Source organism: Crocodylus siamensis, chromosome 13 (genome assembly GCF_052110815.1).
Source record: "Crocodylus siamensis isolate JL-2025a chromosome 13, ASM5211081v1, whole genome shotgun sequence".
Taxonomy (NCBI): Eukaryota; Metazoa; Chordata; order Crocodylia; family Crocodylidae; genus Crocodylus; species Crocodylus siamensis.
Genome location: NC_143407.1, coordinates 21,997,330 through 22,017,233, shown reverse-complemented (window position 1 = coordinate 22,017,233; position 19,904 = coordinate 21,997,330). Strand labels below are relative to the sequence as shown.

The window sequence follows — 19,904 nt, the reverse complement described above, 5'->3', positions numbered from 1 at the left end:
ATTGCCTTTTAATTCTACTGGAATGTGCCAATTTGCTCCTTGCTCAGCAGTGCTTCTCACAACTCCCAGTGGCCAGATTTGAGCCTGAACACACATAATAGCTTCAAACACATCTCCCTGCAAAGCCAGCAGAGCATCAGTCAGCATTGTTGCATCTTCCCATTAGCCATGTTTGAATGCCTACATTGCATTGGCCAAATTTACCTGTACTCTACTAGTTACCTCTAGGCTGTCGCAAAGAAGCACGCTTAAATGCCGTAGGGTAGTTCCCAGTGAGCCAGGTTTGTTGCCTAAAACTTCCTGATCAGTAGTGTTTAAAAGTCCCATTCCTGTGCCTGCTGCATCCAAGATGATACGGACAGCAGAATATCTAGCTTGGTGGGCTGGACCCCTGACATGACGTTTTCATTCATGGTTGAGACCCAGGCCTGCCATCCCTGCAAAAAGGTATGCAGCACATTTTGGATAACGTTGGTTTCTTGAGACATTTAACATCTTTACTAGGATGCCAACTGGATGTCACTCAGGGGCACCCTTGACCATAACATCAGCCTTTAGTCTCAATTCTTCTTCGCCGCAGTCTACTTTATGTAAGTCCTTGGTACCTGAGCCTTTCAGGGTAAGGTTCAGTGTCATATTCATTTGGGCAGCCGTGATTCCTTTGGCCCTAGCATTAAGAACATGCCTCCTTGTGGGAATACCCAGGACAAGGGTCGCCTGACCCCAGTTCACACCTAGGTCCACCCACACAGAGAATGTTGTTTCCCTCCAGTTCCCATGGGGTAATATCCCACCCCACCTCCCTGCAAGGAGGAGCAACACACAACCTGCAAGGTAGGTGATGTTAATTAGCATCCACAGGTGTGGTAAAGTCGTAGTGTCTACCCACCCTATAGTAGCTCAGCTGTCAGAGGGGAAAGAGTAACATTCGTCTCTGTCTCCATCCCTTCTGTGGTGGTTTTATATCTGATTTGAAATAGCTCACCTCATCTTGTGGTCCCCCAAAGCCCCATACTAGCTTGGTTAACACCTGGGGTGAATTACACGGTACTGTGATGTGACCGAAAACATGCGACTAGTGGATAGCTCGAACCTTTGGTCCTTTTGCCACTGGGCTTTCCTCATATTTAAGCAGTGCCGATCAGGGGGTATCTGCAAGTCTTGTTTGATCAGCCCTTCCACATCATGTGATAGAAGTAGTGCAGGGCTTAACCCCTCTGTGGTTTGAATGCTATTGGATCTGCAGGAAGTAATTTGTAAACAGCAGGCTTGGTTTCTATGGGGATGCCACCATTCACTCCGTGGTCTAAGCCTTTGCGTAGGTTCTGAGGATTTACGAAGCTACATTGCAGTACTTGCCCTACTATAAATAGTTTAAAATGCATATCTAGTGCAAGCAAAGCAAAAAGGGAAAATGAATGGTTAATCCAGACTTCTCGATGTTTAGCATGGCTGAACTCTCTTTGAGGCCCCGGAGGTGATGCTGCACTTCCTGCTACCCCCTTCTGTGTTTCGGAAATGGTGCGAAGCAGATTCTGAAATCCTTGATTCATAAGGCCCTTGATCCGTGAGCCCATCCGGAGGCTCCCCTCCTAGCCATCAAGGTTTAAGAGGTACATCTTATATCCTGTCATCGCTTCATGTGGAGTAATCTTATGAGAAGCTATAATACTTTGGATAGCCATTCAGACAAGGGGTGATACTTCATCCCAATCCTTTCCTTGCTGCTGTATGAGCTTCGTCAACATCAGATTCAGAATTCTTAGTTCTTTCTACCACCAGCACTCTGAGGATGGCCTAGGATATGCAGTTTTTGCCTAGGGCCTGGCACAGCCTTTTTTATAATTTCCCTCACAAAGATAGGTCCCTGATCAGCAGAGGAGATCCTGGTTTTCTCTGATTAAAAATCACAGATTCTCTGATACCCCCGTCCCCACACACACACATTCCCTGATTTAAAACCCCCAAATCCACTTTTTCCCATGATTAAAATGAAATGCCCCCCCATATGTGTGTGTATGTATGTGTACACGCACACAAAATATTTTAGATATATTAACATTTTTAAAGCCGTTTGGAAGCCTACCAGTGCCTCAATCACTTTAATAAAATAAATTCTAAATACCTGTAAATGTTGGCGTTTGATTTTTGGGGTTTTTATCATGGAAAATCAGGGCTCCCCCTGCTCCCTTTTGCTACTAGGATGCAGGTCCAGCTGCATCTGCCTCCCCACCCGCCACTGCTTTGTGGTACTGAGCAGCCCTGATATGCTGGTGCTCTGTCCATGGCATTTGCCCCTCACTCCCAAGCCACATCTCCCCAGCCATGCTGGTACTCCTCACTCTTGAGCTACAGCCTTCTGGCCCTGCCAGTGTCCCTAATTCCCCACCCACAGCCCATCCCTCTCCTGGCCCTGCCAGGGCTACAGGGCAAGGGACCGGGTCTGCAGCCCCCTGCTGCCTCCAGAAGTGCCTGCGCCCCGGCTGCCACCTGTGGGAGGCAGTGGCTGCTGCACCCCAAGCAGAGTGCAGAGCCCAGCTCTCCCACACCCACAGGCGGTGCAGCTGGAGTGGAGCCCATGGGGTGGGGCAGATGCAGGCTACCCACTGAAGGCTTGGGGCTCCCTGCCCTGCTCTTCTCCCTTGGGCGGTGCAGCCCAGTGGGTGGGACCCAGCAAGACAGGGTAGAATAGGGTGAAGTGTGGGGACTCGGTGCCACCACCGGAAGCCTGGTGCCGCCATGGTGAGGCACCCCTTGCCCACTTAGCAGCAGCAAGGGGCACAACTCTACGCTGTCACCCCTGCTGCTGCTGAGCCCTGTGGCTGCACATTCCTGCCCAGGCCCCAGGCAGCACCCCCAGCCCCTGCCCAACTCTCTCCTTTGCTGTGGGGGCCTCAGTCTCCCCCTGCAACCAAGTGACCTGCGAGGAGCTACTCTCTAGACTGCCTGGCTGCCATGTGCATTTGTGTGCGAGCATATGCACGTGGTGCCCCATGCCTGATTGTGTTCCTCCCACTCCCCCCAGCCCCTTGCAGGCTGGAACTCTGCCAGCCTGAAAGGGGAAATCCACTGTTTATCACATCTATCTCCTTTAAAGGAGAAATTTTGTGGTTTTTTCCCTCCTTAAAATGAGAAAATCCATGTTTTACTGTGTTTTTCCATGGCGAATAGAAAACCTGGATCCCTGCTGATCAGAGTCAATATCTCCAGAAAAACCAAACCTTCTAAATGTGCTCCACCGGCACTTGTGCGGTGGTCCGAGCATTATTCCTCCATGGTGCCGTGGCCTCAATCCATTTGGTGAAGTGATCTACTATCACTAAACATTACTTGAACCCTCTTTTACTGCAGGGCACTCTACCTGGACTTTGCTGCATCGGTTTTCAATCCGCTGATGACCCAGAGGACCCTTAATGGTCTGGGTGTCTGGACTGTAAGCAGCGCAGGAGAAGGAGTTGTTAACACACCGCTCCACACCCTCTTGCATCGTGGGCCACCAGCCCGTTGCCTGAACCTGCTCCAGTGTTCTGTCGATCCCCAGGTGTCCTTGGTTGTGTACCATCAGGATCACCTCCCAGATCCCTGCAGGGAACACCCATACAGGAGCCTCTTCATCCCTCTTCTTCAGAGCCAGAAGCAGCTCATCTGAGTTTTTCCAGACCTTCCAGCCTTCAGGTTCTGTCTGCTGCATGAGCTCTGTAAGAGAGGGATCTGCTTGGTGCAGACTTACTAAATCTATGTCAGGGAGCACGTTTTGGTTAACATGGGCTACAGGGGTGGCCCCTACCATTTCTGGGCTCTCTGGCTTCCACAGTTAGCCTTCGACTGCCTCTCTTTGCTTCTGCATTAGCCATCTGGTTCCACTCCACATACAGCCCCTCCCTTGCACGTACTTGCACGTTACTTTCACCAACATTTATTGGGGTGTCCCATTACTGGGCCATTCTCCAGATGTACCTCAAAACTTCTGTGTGCACTACAGGCTTACCATCTACCATCTTCATTAGATTGGCAACCAGTCTGACAGTGCTGTAATAACTTAATCTGAATCCAATAAAATTATCATTGAGCATTCAGTTGCTGACATCTCCAGGGCCCGTGCCACCACAACAACTTCAGCTGCCTGCACTGAGTGTGGCTGACGCATCCCTATTGTTACCTGACTAGTTCTTCATCTTGACCAGCAGGTGGCACTTGTATCACTGCAAACCAGGTCTGTGGTTTCTTCATCATAATTTGACCCATCAGTAGCCTACACCTGCTGTTGCTTCTTATCCACTTCCTTGGGAGGCATGATGCAGGAACTTGTCAGGCTTATAATCCTCTGGAAGGGGACACAGGTGTTCAGCTCCCTCTATGACCAAGGCATATGACACAGGGACAAGCTGGGCATTTTTTCCATCTGCTTGTTTTGATTCAGTAGTGCTAAAGTCCACATAACCAACTGGGAGGATGATGCTCACCCCTCATTGGCCTTTCCAGACAGCACATACTTCACCTGCATATGGGTTAAGTTTTAAGAACCACTGGGGACATCCCAATTAAATAGTCCCAATGCTGGAGTGCCCACACCAGGGTGAGCACCTCTCTCACAGGAGATGAACTCCTGTTCCACCAAGGTGAGGACCCTAGAGGCGGATGCCACTGGTCACAAACCTGTACCATGATCTTGCACCAGGACTGCTCCTATATCTCAGGAAGTCGATTCCAACTAGAGCACAAATGAATGGCCATATTGAGGGTACACCAGTGCTGGGGTTTGGGCTGGTGCATCTTTCAGCATCGCTACTGCCAAGTCTTGCTCCTGTCCCTAGCTCCAGGGCTCCCCTTTCTGAAGCAGACAGTACGATGGCTCCATCTTTGAGGCATAATCCTCGATGACTTTTCTGGAAAATTAGTCAAGCCTAGAAAAGATCTCAGAGTGATAATATCCATGGCTACTGTACAATTAACTTGACCCTATCTTAGTTGGGGAGCTGTCCTTCTTCTCCCTAGCTGTATCCCCAGTATTTACAGGAGGTTGTAACTAGTTGTGCCTTCCTCGGGTTCACCTTGAACCCTGTGTCTCAGTGGAGTTTAAGCACTCCTGCTCATCTCTACCAAGCAACAGGATATCATCTACATAGGAAAACACATGCCCCTGGTCCTCATCTGTCAATCATGTCCATATTTTGACCACATAATGATGGCATATGACAGGGGCGTTATGAAATCCCTGTGGAACCCAAGTGAAGGTATCTTGTGTGCCTTGAAAAGTAAAAGCCAACTTACACCAACAATAAGGGTGTGGAGGCATTGCAAAGAACGCATTAGACAAGTCCAGTATCAAGAACCACTTTGCTCCTTCACTGATGAGTGCTATAATCTCTGGCTCCCACATGTGCTTGAGGTAGAGTAACCTTATTGAGAGCCCAATAGTCCACTGTCAGCTGTTTAACTTCTCCTGTCACTTTTGCGTACTGGCCAGATGGGACTATTATTTCTGCTTGGCTTTTCGACCAGCACTTCTTGCTCAACCAGATTGTGAGTGACCACTTCCTCCAGGAACTTGTACTGCCACTGGGGGGCTGGATCCCTCCTCCTACCTTTTCCAGTGTCTGAATCTTACCACACTCGCTCCATGCCCAGACTGACTGGACTCACAGACCCCTCACAGCAGGACTCCGGTCCCCTGGTATTTCCAAAGCCTCAACTGCCTTCAGGCAGCCTACTCTTGCCCCAGGGTCTGGGCTCTCCACTTGCCTAAGCACCCAGTTAAGCAAAAGCAAGTCCATCCTCATAGACAACTGAAGCGTAGCAATACCTAGGATCCCTGTTTCTTCCCATTAAGGCCTTCCAACATCCTGTGTTCAACAATTGGCTTTGGCATTTCAAATTGCATACTGAGGCACCTGTATCCACAAGTATTGGCTGGAGCCCCGTTGTCATCTTCCCACCAGATCATAACCACTGGCCTTTCTCACTGATCTATTTTAATAAGCACCACAGTTTCACAGCTGCTATGGAGCACCCCTATTGGGAAACCCTGGGACAAGGATTTAGCACATCCCCAGCCCCTCCCTCCCTCCTCCCTGTGAGCTGCCAGCATGCACAAAACAACTGATCAATGCTTGGTTTTCCATCAGTATCATCCTTATTCTTATCCTCTATAATAATTTGCTTTGTTTGTCATTTATCACACTCCAAAAAATGTATTTACACTCAGCATTACCACCGGTGCTACAGGTTCTGGAGGAGTAGATGGGATTAGTGCTGCTTCATAACATCCCTTACCCATGGGATCGTCACTGTGTAGATCAAGGTTGTCCCAATACCATGAGCGGGGGAGATCATAGGGCAGGGGAGACAGCTCAGGATCATTTTCAGGGAATCCTTCTGTCTTCACAGCAGTCAAAATTCCCTGAGCCCCCAACAACTGTCTTTTGAGTCTCCCTATTTCCTGATAGCACATGAAAAGGTGAACCACCTCAAGTACCATCTGCTGAGTCTCCTTAAGGACCCTGTCGTAACCCTGCCTTGCATTCCTCCACCTTGGCGTTCCATGCCTGCGCCTCCTCCACCCCTTTAGCTGGCGACATTCCTGATCCTTCTCATCTGCTTTCCTCATTGCAGCCTGAACCTCCTTTGACTTATCCAGAGTCTGAATCACCAGCACTGAGCCTGCACCTGCCACTTTTCCACATCCTTACTCAACGTGGCATTAAAATTTTCCTCCGTGCAGCCTGGACACCTTTTCATGCAAAGACCTACACACCAGGAAAAGCCCATGCAGTACAGCCCCCTTACGGTTACTCTTAACAAGCTTGGGTTTTAACCTATCAAGCATATCCCAAGCCAACAGCAGGTCACTTCATGCATTTTGACCTTTAAGTTGGTCAGGGAACCACAACTACTTGTGACTGACTTCCTGCACAAAAGACTCCAACACAGACATAGTTACTTAGGTTAACAACCTAGTTGGAGCTACCATATGGTTTCACCTTACACAAATTCCCTGCACTGGATTTATGACCCAGTCCTACCTTGTTCTGGGCAAACACAACCTTCAGACCAATCGCACCTCGGTCTGTTTGATAATAAGCACATTTTCATAGTTTCATAGATGTTGGGGTTGGAAGGGACTTATTAGATCATCGAGTCCGACCCTCTGCCCTGGGCAGGAATGAGTGCTGGGGTCAGATGACCCCAGCCAGGTAGCTGTCCAATCTCTTTTTAAACACCTCCAAGGGAGGGGATGGCACCACCTCCCTTGGAAGCGTATTGCATATTTTGGCAACCCTCAGTGTAAACAATTTTCTCCTGATGTCCAATCTGAATTTTCTCTCTTCCAATTTGTGGCCATTATTTGTACTTAACCCCAGCAGAGTCCTGGTAAACACTGTATCCCCTTTTTCTTGCTGTCCTCCCCCTGATGAGTTTGTAGGCAGCCACAAGATCACCTCTCAGCCTCCTCTTGTATTTTATTGATACATAGTGATAGAAAATAAGAGCAATGCAGGCAAAGAAAGCAAAATGATTACAGAATACAATACCAATTATTTTGCAGTCCCGGGGGTTCACAAGGAGACCAGTGCATTCAGCTGATACTTGAGCACCACCTTGTGGTTCTTTGCTTGATTGTTAGACATCAGCAGCCCTGGAGGTCAAGGGCTGATGCCAACTTGCTGTTCTGAAAACTTCTCCTCTTGTATTCTTCCCTTGATGACTCTTCATTTCCAGGCATCAGTGATTAGTTTCCATGTAGCTGTCATTTTCTACACGTTTTGATTTGTCAGCCAAAATTCTGTCTCCATAAACCCATTACACGCACGCATTTTAATTTGGTCATTTGCCGGTATCTTAGTTTGGATATTCCACTTAGAACTGGAAATCCCAGGGGTTTTGCAGCTGGGCACTGTGACCTGATGCTAATGCTGCAGGATCCTATCTTTGTTATGATTTGTATATTTTCATTTTCCCAGAATGTATGTGCCTGCTTGTCTGTTGGCTCCAGACAACATCTGCCTTTGAAGGTTGAGAACACGAAGTGTTGTACTTTAGAAGTCAATTAACCCTTGCCGTAGACCCTCGAATGTGGTTCTAATGGAATAGTTACTCTATCTAAAAGCCATTTTCTAAACAAATATCTAAATATAATTTTCTAGCCATCAGTCATCTACTCCAACCCCTTGCTCAAAGCAGGACCATCCCCAGCTAGATCATCCCAACCAAGACTTTGTCTACTCAGGTCTCAGAAACGTCCAAGCAGGGAAATTCCACCACCTCTCTGGGTAACCTGTTGCACTGCTTTACTCCCTCCTAGTGAGAGAGTTTTTCCTAATACGTAACCTAAACTTCCCCTACTGCAACTTGAGACCATTGCTGTTTGTTCTATCATCTGCCACCACTGAGAACAGTCCAGCTCCATCCTCACTGAAACCACCCTTCAGGGAGTTGAAGGCTGCTATTACATCCTTTCTCAGGCTTCTCTTCTCCAGACTAAATAAGCCCAGTTCCCTCAGCCTCTCCTCAAAGTCCTGTTCCCCAACCCCCTAGCCATTTCTGTTGCCCTCGGCTGGACTCTCTCCAATTTGTCCACATCTTTTCTGTAGTGGGGAGCCTTAAACTGTGATAAGGTCTTTCATACTATAGATTGATGCTTGTTTGCCAGAGTGGGAGCAGCCATAATTATTTGTAAAATAAGTCAGCTCTGCAGAGTGAAGTGATGCCAGGTTCTGTTCAGAAAGTGGCAAAAAACTCCACCATCTGGAACTGGAGCCAGTCACTGTCTTTATGGGCTGTCTCGACAGAGGCTAAGGACTGGGTATGGGAACAGATTTTCCTATTAACCTGAGAGAGACTTCATGGAGAAGGAAGGTTTAGAGGGGAGAAGCTGGGCAGGAGCAAGCTGGTTGTTTTCTCTGACAGTAGATTCAGACAAGCTGGGATTTTCCTTTTAGAGCTTAACAATAAAGGAGTCCCTGTAACACAGCAGGGAAGCCTTCAGAAAGGCCTCACAAAAGACAAAATAAATATCCTATAACCAAAGGAGAATTTGCAAATGGAGGGAAAAGAAATATGGGCAGAATGCTTGCTCTAAATAGCTGGTAATTTTTTGTGCCCCACAGCTGCATCCTATGACAAAAGAATCGCCCTGTGGGATATCGGTGTTCCAGATTGTGACTACAACTTCAAAGCAAGGTAACTCCATGCACGTGAGACATGTTTTGTTTGAACTCCTGGAAGAATTGCTTCCCAGCAGAGTGTAATCATTTGCTTTATTTGCCAGTCAGTTGTTGGTGATGGAAGCTGTCTCTGTGCCATTACGGATTGCCCTGGTCCCTTCCTGCCCAGATCAGTATCTTCTAGCTGGTTGTGAAGATGGTTGTTTTGCCTGGGATATTAGATTGGATAGACCACAGAAGAACAGGTAAGACCCTGTCTTCAAGACGTTCTTTTTATATGCCCTAGCCAAGAGGGGGAGATAAAGCCTTCCATGAATTGGCAGAGAAGTCAACCACCTTGAAGACAAGGCAGCTAATAAGGGTCAGATAAGTTTTCCTGTCATGCTTGGAACACTTTTTGTGCCCACAAAGGCAAGTGATCATTTGGCCAGAGGCATGCTCCAGCCTGGTTGTTGTGCAGCAAAATTAAGGTTGGTGACAGCTCCCCAAAGTTGAGCTTTTTCAGTGCAGGTCTGGTGCTGTGCTGTCCAAGGGCTACACAAGATTGAGATGAGGACACACTGGGCATTTTTACATGTACTCCAGGATGCGACCCTGGGCACTTTAATTAGTGAGCTGCACTAATTAAAAGTGCCTGAGTGTCATGTGTTTTGGTGTCCCTGCACTGAAAAAAAGGTGGTGGGGCGCTTTGAGCTAAAGCTCATCAAGCATGTTTTATTTCAGTGCTCCGCTGCCATTTTTTCAATGTGGGGATGCTGATGCATGTGATGTGGAAGGCTGCTGGAGCGTGTCAGTTTCTGTGCTCCAGTGGACTTGATTTCCAGTGGATTGGAGTAGGCTCCCCACACATCTGTAGGAGCCCATTAGAGACAGGGCCTGTCTTCAGATTGTTTAAGGTGGTACATACAGCTCAAAACTGGCCTGGGGCTTGGCATAGAACTGTTAGACCAAATTCTGCACAGTACTTCCCAGGCTAGCAGGGGCACTTGCCCTTCTTAAACTGACAGCACAAGTTAGTATAATTGTTAGCACCATAAAGCTGCACTATGCTGGACAGCAGTAGATCTGTAAGCACCAAGGACAGACAGTGGTTCTTCAGCAAACTTCTGTTCGGCTCCTTTAAAACCTGATAGCACACACTGCAGCTAAGTGTTCAGTGGGGAATGATCTTGGCCAATCACAGAAGATCTAGCTAGCACTATATTTCCATTGCTGAAGTGCCCCTGTGATGGCCAAGGATTGTATTTGCTCATTTAGTACTCACACAGGACTTAACTGTTCCCAATTCATAAGGCCTTTTGAAGTAACGTTCCAGTTTCCTGATGAGGAGGGAGAAGAGACCGCTTCCCATAGAGTTGATGGCTTGGCTTTTTTGAACAAGGATGTTGTAGGTGAGCATGAACTCGACTACTTGTCGCTTCGTTTACTTGAGGCCAGAATCCCTTGCAAAGTACTTGGGGCTAGATTTGTGAATGTTAACCAGTGATAAAATATGCAATTAGTGAAGTTTTACAGCAACACTAAACTCCAGAACTCCTCTCTGCAATTCATTAGATATAAATCCAGGCTCAGTATGTCATATAGATGAAACCCTGTGTTTTGCCAGTTGGGTTATTGTGCACCTGAGATGGGGCCAAGACCACTATGTTTGCTTTCTCTGTGGAGGACTGAAGATGCTGTATAAATTATACGAATCCTGATGTAGATTTTAAAGAAAAGCCATGACTTCAAAGGAGACAGGCACCTAAGGCTGAGACCAGTGTTAAAGTAGAAGCAGGTGCTTAAATATACAGTAATTATTTTCCTCTGCACCAAAAAGCCTGTGAACAATAGTTCGTTTGATTTTAGTGTATGGCATAAGGACAAACTGAATCCTTTTAAAAAGCTGTTAAGTCAGTCAGCCAAACCATTGGTATACTTTAGATGAACTGGAAAGAGCTCTTTAGATGAAAGCTCTTTAGATGAACTGGAAAGAGCATGCAGCTCATTTGGATCACTTGAGTTATTTTTGCAGTACTTGTTCTTTAAGGCTTTTGTTGATTCTTGCTGCTCCACTGCAGCTGTGCAGGACCAAGAACCACCTGTGATGTAAAAACAAGTGGCTTATTATTGCCCTTCATAAGGTTTTATTATATACTAGCCTATTGCCCATCGAGAATGACGGGGGTGGGGAAGGGGATGGAGTGCCACCCCCTAATGCCCCATGCTGCCACTGTTCTGCCTCTTGCAGGGAGCGGGGTTGGGGAGCCGAGGTGAGTGCTACTGGACCCGGCTCCCCCACCCCGTCTGGTCCTCGGTGCGGCTTTGGAATCACGGTGGTGCGTCCCCACATTTGAAGCACTCTGATTGGCTGTTTCAAATAAAGCATTACAGCAGGACAGACTTAGGCTTTTATAATATTAGAATTTGGTTGAGGCAAGACTTAATATCACGGCAAGCTAAGGAATAGTCATCAGACTCACAAACCAGAAGCCCTTTCGCCAAGGAGCTGCTGTGTCCTGACCTGAACTAGGAAGTGGTTTCATTCACACCCTGAAACGTTTGACTTGGTTTTTCAGTAGCTGCCTGTGCAGTCTCTCCTGGAGGACAACTTTTCTTGGCCTGCCCTTGGTTGTTTTGGGGTTTTGTTTTGTTTTGTTTTTTTGAGGGGGGGAAGGGGGTGCATGTTTTTTTTCCCTGAAAACACTAATTGTAGCCAATGACACCTGGGAACTGATTTAATACTATCTGACACTTGTATAGCAGCAATGAATCCTGGGCATCAAATCATTAGCTTCTTCCTATATTTTCTTATTATCTACCATATTGTCTTGCATATAACATACACCTTTTCTCTCAAATATGCCTCCCAAAATTAGGGTATGTATGCTAAGCAGGGAAGCTGATTTTGTGACCAAAATAGAAGCAGGCTGTGTTTATTCCTGCTCCACAGTGCAGCAACTGTTGCATTACCAGGCATATTACCAGTCATTCCTTTTTGTTAACAGTCTCAATTTTCCACTGATCAAGCTAACCTTTCTTACAACAGTTTTGCTGTGTGCTAGCTGCTGGTTTTGGACACACGCACCGCACCTTCCTCTCCTCCCCCCCCCCCCCCCCCCGAGGCTTTTTCACTCTTCTGAAAATCAGACCCATCCATGGAGACTGGCCTTCAGAAGCAGCTAGGATTTCAGCTTTACTTAAGCAGGAAAGGGAACGAGTCAGCTGGAGATTAGGTTCTGTCCCTGCTCTATGCAGCCATAGTTTCATAGGTGGTCGGGTCGGAAGGGACCTGAGTAGATCATCAAGTCTGACCCCCTGCCATGGGCAGGAAAGAGTCCTGGGGTCAAACAACCCTGGCAAGGTGTTCATCCAGCCTCCTCTTAAAGACCCCCAGGGTAGGAGCCAGCACCACTTCTCTTAGAAGTTGGTCCCAGATCGTAGCTGCCCTGACTGTGAAGTAGCACCTCCTGATGTCTGGTCTGAATCTACCCTCTGCCAGCTTGTGACCGTTATTCCTGGTCACTCCTGGTTGTGCTCAGGGGAACAGGGACTCTCCCATTGCCTGCTGGTCCCCCTTGGCCAGTTTGTAAACGGCCACCAGATCCCCCCTCAGCCTTCTCTTGTGGAGGCTGAACAGGTTCAGGTGCCGTAGCCTCCCCTCATAGGGCCTGCCCTGCTGGCCCCTGATCATGCGGGTGGCCTCCTCTGGACCCTCTCCATGCTGGCCACATCTCTCCTGAGGTGCGGTGCTCAGAACGGGATGCAGTACTCCAGCTGTGGCCTGACCAGTGCCGCATAGAGGGGGAGGATCACCTCCTTGGACCTGCTTGAGATGCATCCGTGGATGCGTGACAAGGTACAGTTGGCCTTCCTGACCGTGTCCCCACACCGCTGGCCCATGTTCATCTTGGCATCAGTGATGACTCCAAGATCCTTTTCTGCCTCTGCACTGACGAGAAGGGAGTTCCCCAACCTGTAGGTATGGTGCTGGTTCTTCCCCCCCAGGTGCATCACCTTGCACTTGTCAGTATTGAATCCCATCCTATTCTCATCCGCCCACCCCTGTAACCTGTCTATTGCAGCCTATTCCTCCCTTCTAGTGTGCCCACATCCCCCCACATCTTAGTGTCATCTACAAATTTGAACAGGGTGCTTTTTACCCCCTCGTCCAAGTCACTGATGAAGATGTTGAACAACACGGGCCCGAGGACCGAGCCCTGGGGGACCCCACTGTCCACATCCCTCCAGGTTGAATAAGACCCGTCCACCACCACTCTCTGTGTGTGGCCCTCCAGCCAATTAGTGACCCATCTGACTGTGTAGATATTGATGCCACAGTCTTTTAGTTTTTTTAATGAGAATGGGGTGAGAGACAGTGTTGAAGGCACTTAAGTTTAGAAAAAATGTTTTTTCTTCATTCTGCTTTCCAAAAAAGAAAGTGTATAATATTCCAGGATGTACTGGAGGTAAAAAAATAAAGCGTCTCCTTTTGGCAAGAAAGGGTGGGAGAATCTCAGCTGTTGCTGTTCAGTGTTTCCGAGGAGTAACCATTTTCTTCTGAAAAGGGTTTGATGTTCTCCAGTTGTGTTTAACTCAATGATTACCTGCTGCATGGCATTTGTTTCTCTAGTTTCCAAGAGCTCTAAGGCAGGTACTATCTACATGTGGAGCTGGAGTCAATCTATGGAGGCCAGTGGAAATGGGTGTCAGAGAGCAGCCTCTGCAGTTATTCTGGCTGAACTAGAGTGGTCACCAACAGACCTGCCCTACCTCACCCTCAGCACCTGTCCAGGTGAGCTGAGCTGTCAGTGAGCATGCTGAAGCAGCATGAAATTCCTTCTATAGAGGTGAATGAACTTGGGTGTTTCTGTATTGCTGGTCTCAGATCTCCTGCCTTGTTTGGGAGTATAGGCCTGGGTTTTATTCCCAGCTTTGTTGCCCACTTGCTATCTTATTGGTTCTGCACCTCAAAGCAGTTGTTGGCAGCTTAATCATGAGTGCCTCAGAAGCATTTGAAGGAAAGCAGTACTGTAGCACAAGTGTTTATACTAGCATTCTCCCTTGGGACTCCTGCACTTGAAGCTGGTGGTGAAATTTCCAGCCTTTGTGCCTAATTCATAGATGCATAGATTGTAAGGGCTGGAAGGGACCTTACAAGATCATCAAGTCCAGCCCCCCTGCACTAGGCAGGAAAGACAACTGGGGTCAGGTGACTCCAGCAAGATGACCGTCCAGTCTCTTGAAGATCTCCAAGGTAGGTGATTGCACCACCTCTGGGGAGAGCTTATTCCACAGCCTGGACACACTAACTGTGAAGTTTTTCCTAGTGTTAAGCCTAAAACAGTCTTCCAGGAGTTTGTGACCATTACTCCTAGTTTTCCCCAAGGGTGCCTTGGTGAACAGTTGTTGGATAAGCCCCTGATGTATTCCCCTGGTGTAGCAATACGCTGTTACCAAGTCCCCTCTCAGCCTTCTCTTTTTTAGGCTGAAGAGTCCCAGATACCTCAGCCTTTCCTAGTATGGCTTGCCATGCAAGTCTCTGATCTAGACTCTCTCAAGCTTGACCATGTCTTTGTTGAAGTGCAGCGCCCAGACCTGGACCCAGTACTCCAGCTGCGGTCTCACCAGTGCTGAGTAAAGCAGAAGAATCACTTCCTTGGTTTTGCTTGAGATGAATCTGTTAATGCATGCTAGAGTATTGTTTGCCCTGCTGGCTACAGCATCGCACTGACGACTCATGTTCATACTATTGCCTGTTGTTACCCCTAGGTCCCTTTCAGTCACGGTGCTAGTCAGTTTAGTGCCACCGAGCCTGTAAGTATGTTGGGGATTGTTCATCCTCAGGTGGAGCACTTTACATTTCTCAATGTTGAGCTTCATCTGGTTCTGATCTGCCCAGCTTGCCAGCCTGTCTAGGTCTGCCTGTATCTGCAACCTATCTTCAGGTATGACCATGCTCCCTCATAACTCCCTCATCCATGAACTTGGCCAGTGAGCTCTTCACCCCACATTCAAGTAATTGATAAAGATGTTGAAAAGAACTGGACCAAGTACCAACCCCTGAGGGACACCACTGGCCACTTCTCCAGGACAACACAGATCAGTTCATTAGAATGCTCTGGGTCCTACGTCATACCCACCTGTCAAATAGTTAAGCCTGCAATCCTCCAGTTTTCCCATGAGAACATCACGGGATACCAGATCAAAGGCCTTTTGGCCTTATAGTGTCAACCTCCTCTCTGTTATCCAGGTGGTAAGTCATCTGGTCATAGAAGGAGGTGAGACTAGTAAGACAAGACCTGCCCACAATGAAGCCATGCTGGCTGTCATTCAGAATCCTGCTTTCTGCAAACCTATCGCACATAGACTCCTTAATGAATTTCTCCAGGATTTTCCCTGGGATAGAAGTTAGGCTAATTGGCCTATAGTTACCCAGGTCCTCCTTCCTCCCCTTTTTGTGGATGGGCATGACATGGGCCCTCTTCCAGTCCTCAGGGACCTCCCCTGAGCACCATGAGTTTTGGAAGTTTTGCCAGGGGTTCCACGATGACTTTGGCCAGCTCCTTCAGCACTCTTGGATGAAGTTCATCTGGTCCTGCTGACTTAAAGATGTCTAATGTTTTTAATTGCTTGCATACTAGTTTGACGTCAGTAGTAGGAAGACGGTCATTCCCACCATGCACATTCTGTATTCTATCTAGCATGATTTTCCTCTTGGTCCAGTGAAATACCGAAGCAAAGTAGTCAGTCAGGACTTCAGTTTTCTCCTGAGCGTCAGTAACCAGCTGTCCTGAGTTGCTGAGCAGTCGCCCCACACTCCCAATTGTTTTCCTCCTGTTCCCTACATGCCTAAAGAAGGACTTATCGTCTTTGATTTCAATTGCTAATTTAACTTCAGCTGCCACCTTAGCCTTCCTAATCTGCTCCCTACACAGCCATTATATGGTCCCCCTTGGAACTATACAACGGATGTGCAAGCCGTTGTTTGGTCCCTGGTCCCACAGCACTTCCCCAACTATTGTCCTGAGCTTGCTGAAATTGGCATTTTTGAAGTCCAAAACTTCAACCCTGCTAATTTTCCTGCCTTGCGATGGACAGTGAACGTGATGGTTTCGTGGTTGCTATCACCCAGCTTTCCCTCTATGTTCAAGTCAGTCACCAGATTGTCTCCTTTGGGGGATCAGGGATCCTGATTATCTGTTAAAAAATCCAAAATAATCTGATAACTGCAGAAAACCTTGGATTTTGGACTTTTTAGCGTGAAACTCCACTATGTATGTATCAGTTGAACACAACGTTTTATTCATATATTTAGTTTTAAAGTAATTTGGAAGTTTCCCAGTGCCTTAATCATAATACTAAAACAAATTCTAAATATAAGTATTTTGGCATTGGATTTTTTACCATGGAAAATCAGAGCTCTCCCTTAGCTCACCAGATGTGTGTCCAGCTGCAGCTGATCCTTTACAAGCACCTGAGATGATTGTTAAGGTTTTGCATTAGAGAACAAAAATGCCATAACGCATACCTTTCTTGGCACTTTTTGAAGACTTTGGAAGAAAAAGCCTCATGGAGTGCCTCATCCCCAGTATCACAGGCAATATGAATGTTTGAAGACACATACAAACTGCCCCCTTTATCATCTTACTTCCTTGCTATTGGGGTTTGTGGGAGGATTGAGTGTACCTTGTGACCACACACACTGCCAGTCAACACAGCTGTTATGGGCTAGAGTGCTAGGAAAGCGGTAAGGGGGTGCTCAGGTCTGGGGCTGGTGTGTGACTCGCAGGATATCATGTGAGCTCTGCGTGCAAGGCAGGGGGCTTCTGAGTGGGGTTTGTGGGGGGTGGGAGGGAATAGTAGTGAGGAGGCTGTAAGGGTAGGGCAGGGGGCCCTGAGTGTGGGGGGGCAGGGTTCCACGGGGCAGCTGTGTAGTGGGGCCCGGGACCCCTGAGAGGCATGACTGAGCGTCAGAGTCCTGCGTGGGGTAGGGGCTATGCTTGGTTGGGGAGCCAGGGGCCGGTGGGTGGCTAGGCCACTCAGCCCCTCATCTGGGGGAGGGGAGGGGGGGGGGGCTGCAGCTACATGAATTGTGGGCTTGGGCCCAGCCCTAGCCTGCAGTACAGGGACAGGATGGTTGCCCAGCATTACAGCATTTGAAGCAGGCCTGGGTCCTAGCAAGGGAATGCTACCCAGGTTCCCCTATGCCAGCCAAAGTGCCTACAGACCTTCCCTGCTCCACCAGCCCCCATCCACACACCCCTGCTCTTAAGGGGGAGGGGGCTCCTTCCCCCTCCCCCCCCAGTGTCACCCACACCCACATACCCTGAAGTCCCCCTTCCCCCTCCAGCCCTGGCAGCATGACCCACACCTGATGACCCCTAGCTGCTGCCCACCCAAACCCTACTTGCCCCAAAGGAGGGAAAGTGAGTCTGAACCAGCCCTTAACTCAGATTCAGAGGCCCAGGCCCTGCCCTCTCCCCCTCCCCCTTAAGACAAGGCATAGGGTTTCCACCCCTTTTTGCAAGCAGCACTTAGAGGCTGGAACTCCGCCAGCCTGGGGAGAGCTGTTTGCAAAAGGGGAAAACCGGGATCTGTGCTATGATGAAATCTGAGAGAAGCCTGAGTGTTTAGCCAAGCTGCATTTGAAAGACTTGCAGAACTGCTTCCTTTGGAGGCTGTGCCTTTTCAGAGAAGGCCTTTAACAACTGCTCTTGACATCACCCAGTGAAAGTGATGCTGCCTGTATGAAACCAGCATGAGAAACTGGTTTCCATCTTGTTCTGTGGGTGGGTAGGCAGGCTGCTCTTAAAACACAATAGCCTTACCACAAAAATTCACTCAGTTCTTAGTAGGAAAACAAGCAATACTGGATGGCAAGGCTGTTGCTCCTCTTTTCATTAGGAGCACCAGGCCATATTCTATTAAAACAGCCTTCTGGGTCATCTTGATCTAGGGCTGCCACCTGCAGCTAGAGGAAAAAGTGAACCTAACACATACTACATTGCCCAGCCCTGGTTTAAGCTAAGTCTGGCCCACAGTAGATTCCATTTCCTGGTGAGTAGGAAGGACCAGGGTTTCCATGAAGACCAGCCCCAGCAGTACTGGCAGGATACATGGCTAGGCTGGGATCTTGCAGTGATGACAGTGTGGTCTAGAGCTGGGGCAGAAATGTGATCTGCTGCCCACGTGTCCTGGGCTCTACCCCAAGCCCAGGGTCACCATGGAAACTGGCTTCAGCAATATGGGCAGGGGCTGCTGGGAAATGGTGTCTGGCTGCCTACTAGATCCACCATTGTGCCCATCTGTAGCCTAAACTAATTCAGATTTAGCCTCCGGGACCTGAGCTTCTTTCTTTGCTCTTGCAGCAAAGGAGTATGTGTTTTGTGGTGATGAAAACGGAAGTGTGTGGATGTACAACCTCAGCAACCACTCGGCCTGGAGCACTGCTGCAAGAAGAAAGCGCTCAGACAAGAGTATAGCTGCCACACAGGTATGGCATGGGCTTTTCCTTTTAGTGCTGAATAGGATGTGCTGTGCAAACTGAGTATCTGGCACAGGTTGAAGGCAGAATTGCTTTTTACAAGCTCAGTCACTCCTGGTGCATGTGAATGTGCTCAGGAACTTTTTAAATAACTGAGACTGCTCTCTGATGCCAAGTCAGCCACAAGAGGAAGGGAGTACTTAAAGTGGAGCACAGTTGTAATGAAAGGGTTCACCTCAGCATGATCGCCATAGCCCAAAGTTCTGACTTTAAAAGCTGGTAGCTTTAGCAGTGATCTCCTCCATGGGATAAGTAACAGAGTTCAGTTGTCTTAAACACAAACATAAATCAAAACCTTAAGTCTTATGATACCAAAAGCAAAGGGGTGTGGTTATATACACCAGAAAGGCAGCCAGTAGCTACTAGCACCAAGACATTCACTGAGACTAGTTTCCAAAAAGTGGACAAAAAATCTGTAACATGTACAGATTTCCTGAATTATTATTACATCAGGCTTAACACTCTTAGCCAGTAGCATCTTGTTTTTCTTACTGCAGTATTGTGCCTTCCTACACAGACCCAAATTTGATCCATTTCTTTTAATAGATTCTCAAATGGCCAGAACTTCGAGCAAACGGCGAAGTGCTGACTGACGTCTTAATAAACAATGTGATAACAGATCCTACCTTCACTTATCTCGTTGCTTTAACTAGTGTGAACATAGCAGCTATTTGGAAGAAAACATAGCTTGCTGTTTGATGACAATTTTCACTCCCATAGTTGGAAATAGTGCAGTATTAGTGACTGTTTACAAGTGTAATCATGACGTTTTCTAGAGAGCCATTGTCATGCAAGCAGTACATATTCTGTTATTATAAACATCCCGTTTCTTTTACTGAGAATTTCCACAATTTGTGTATTTGTTTTATAGAAATGACACTTAATAAAACTTAATACCAGTTCACTTGGCAATGTAGAGGTGGCTTTTTGCGGGTGGACAGAGAAAGTGCTACAAAAATATACTTACTTTCATGACTCAATTACTTTCATTTTAGATGTCTAGGTACTGGGACAACAAATACCATATTCACTCAAATTTATAAATTTTCCATGTATAGACTCTAATGTTAGCAGAGTCATTTTTAATTCTCACCCCCCCACCACCTCTGCATAGAGGCAGGTGGTGTGGGGGAGGTTAAGCAGCTTGCCTCTTTCTTGTGCCTGTCCCTGTGCCTGCCCCTTTTCTCCACAGCCTCAGGTCACCCCTCCATCTA

General features: G+C 47.8%; 1 protein-coding gene across 5 annotated transcripts in view; it reads left to right on the top strand.

Moving 5' to 3' along the window:
• The window catches only part of LRWD1 (leucine rich repeats and WD repeat domain containing 1), a 35,787-nt gene extending 16,193 nt beyond the window's left edge, over positions 1-19,594 (top strand). For all 5 annotated transcript variants that reach the window (XM_090025969.1, XM_090025970.1, XM_090025968.1 and 2 more), the window contains exons 11-16: positions 9,108-9,180; positions 9,269-9,409; positions 10,458-10,555; positions 13,777-13,938; positions 18,515-18,639; positions 19,237-19,594. In XM_090025969.1, the coding sequence (XP_089882095.1) occupies positions 9,108-9,180; positions 9,269-9,409; positions 10,458-10,555; positions 13,777-13,938; positions 18,515-18,639; positions 19,237-19,377 (740 nt within the window). In that variant the 3' untranslated portion in view covers positions 19,378-19,594. The remainder of the gene's footprint in view (positions 1-9,107; positions 9,181-9,268; positions 9,410-10,457; positions 10,556-13,776; positions 13,939-18,514; positions 18,640-19,236) is intronic.
• The last annotated feature ends 310 nt before the right edge of the window (positions 19,595-19,904 follow it).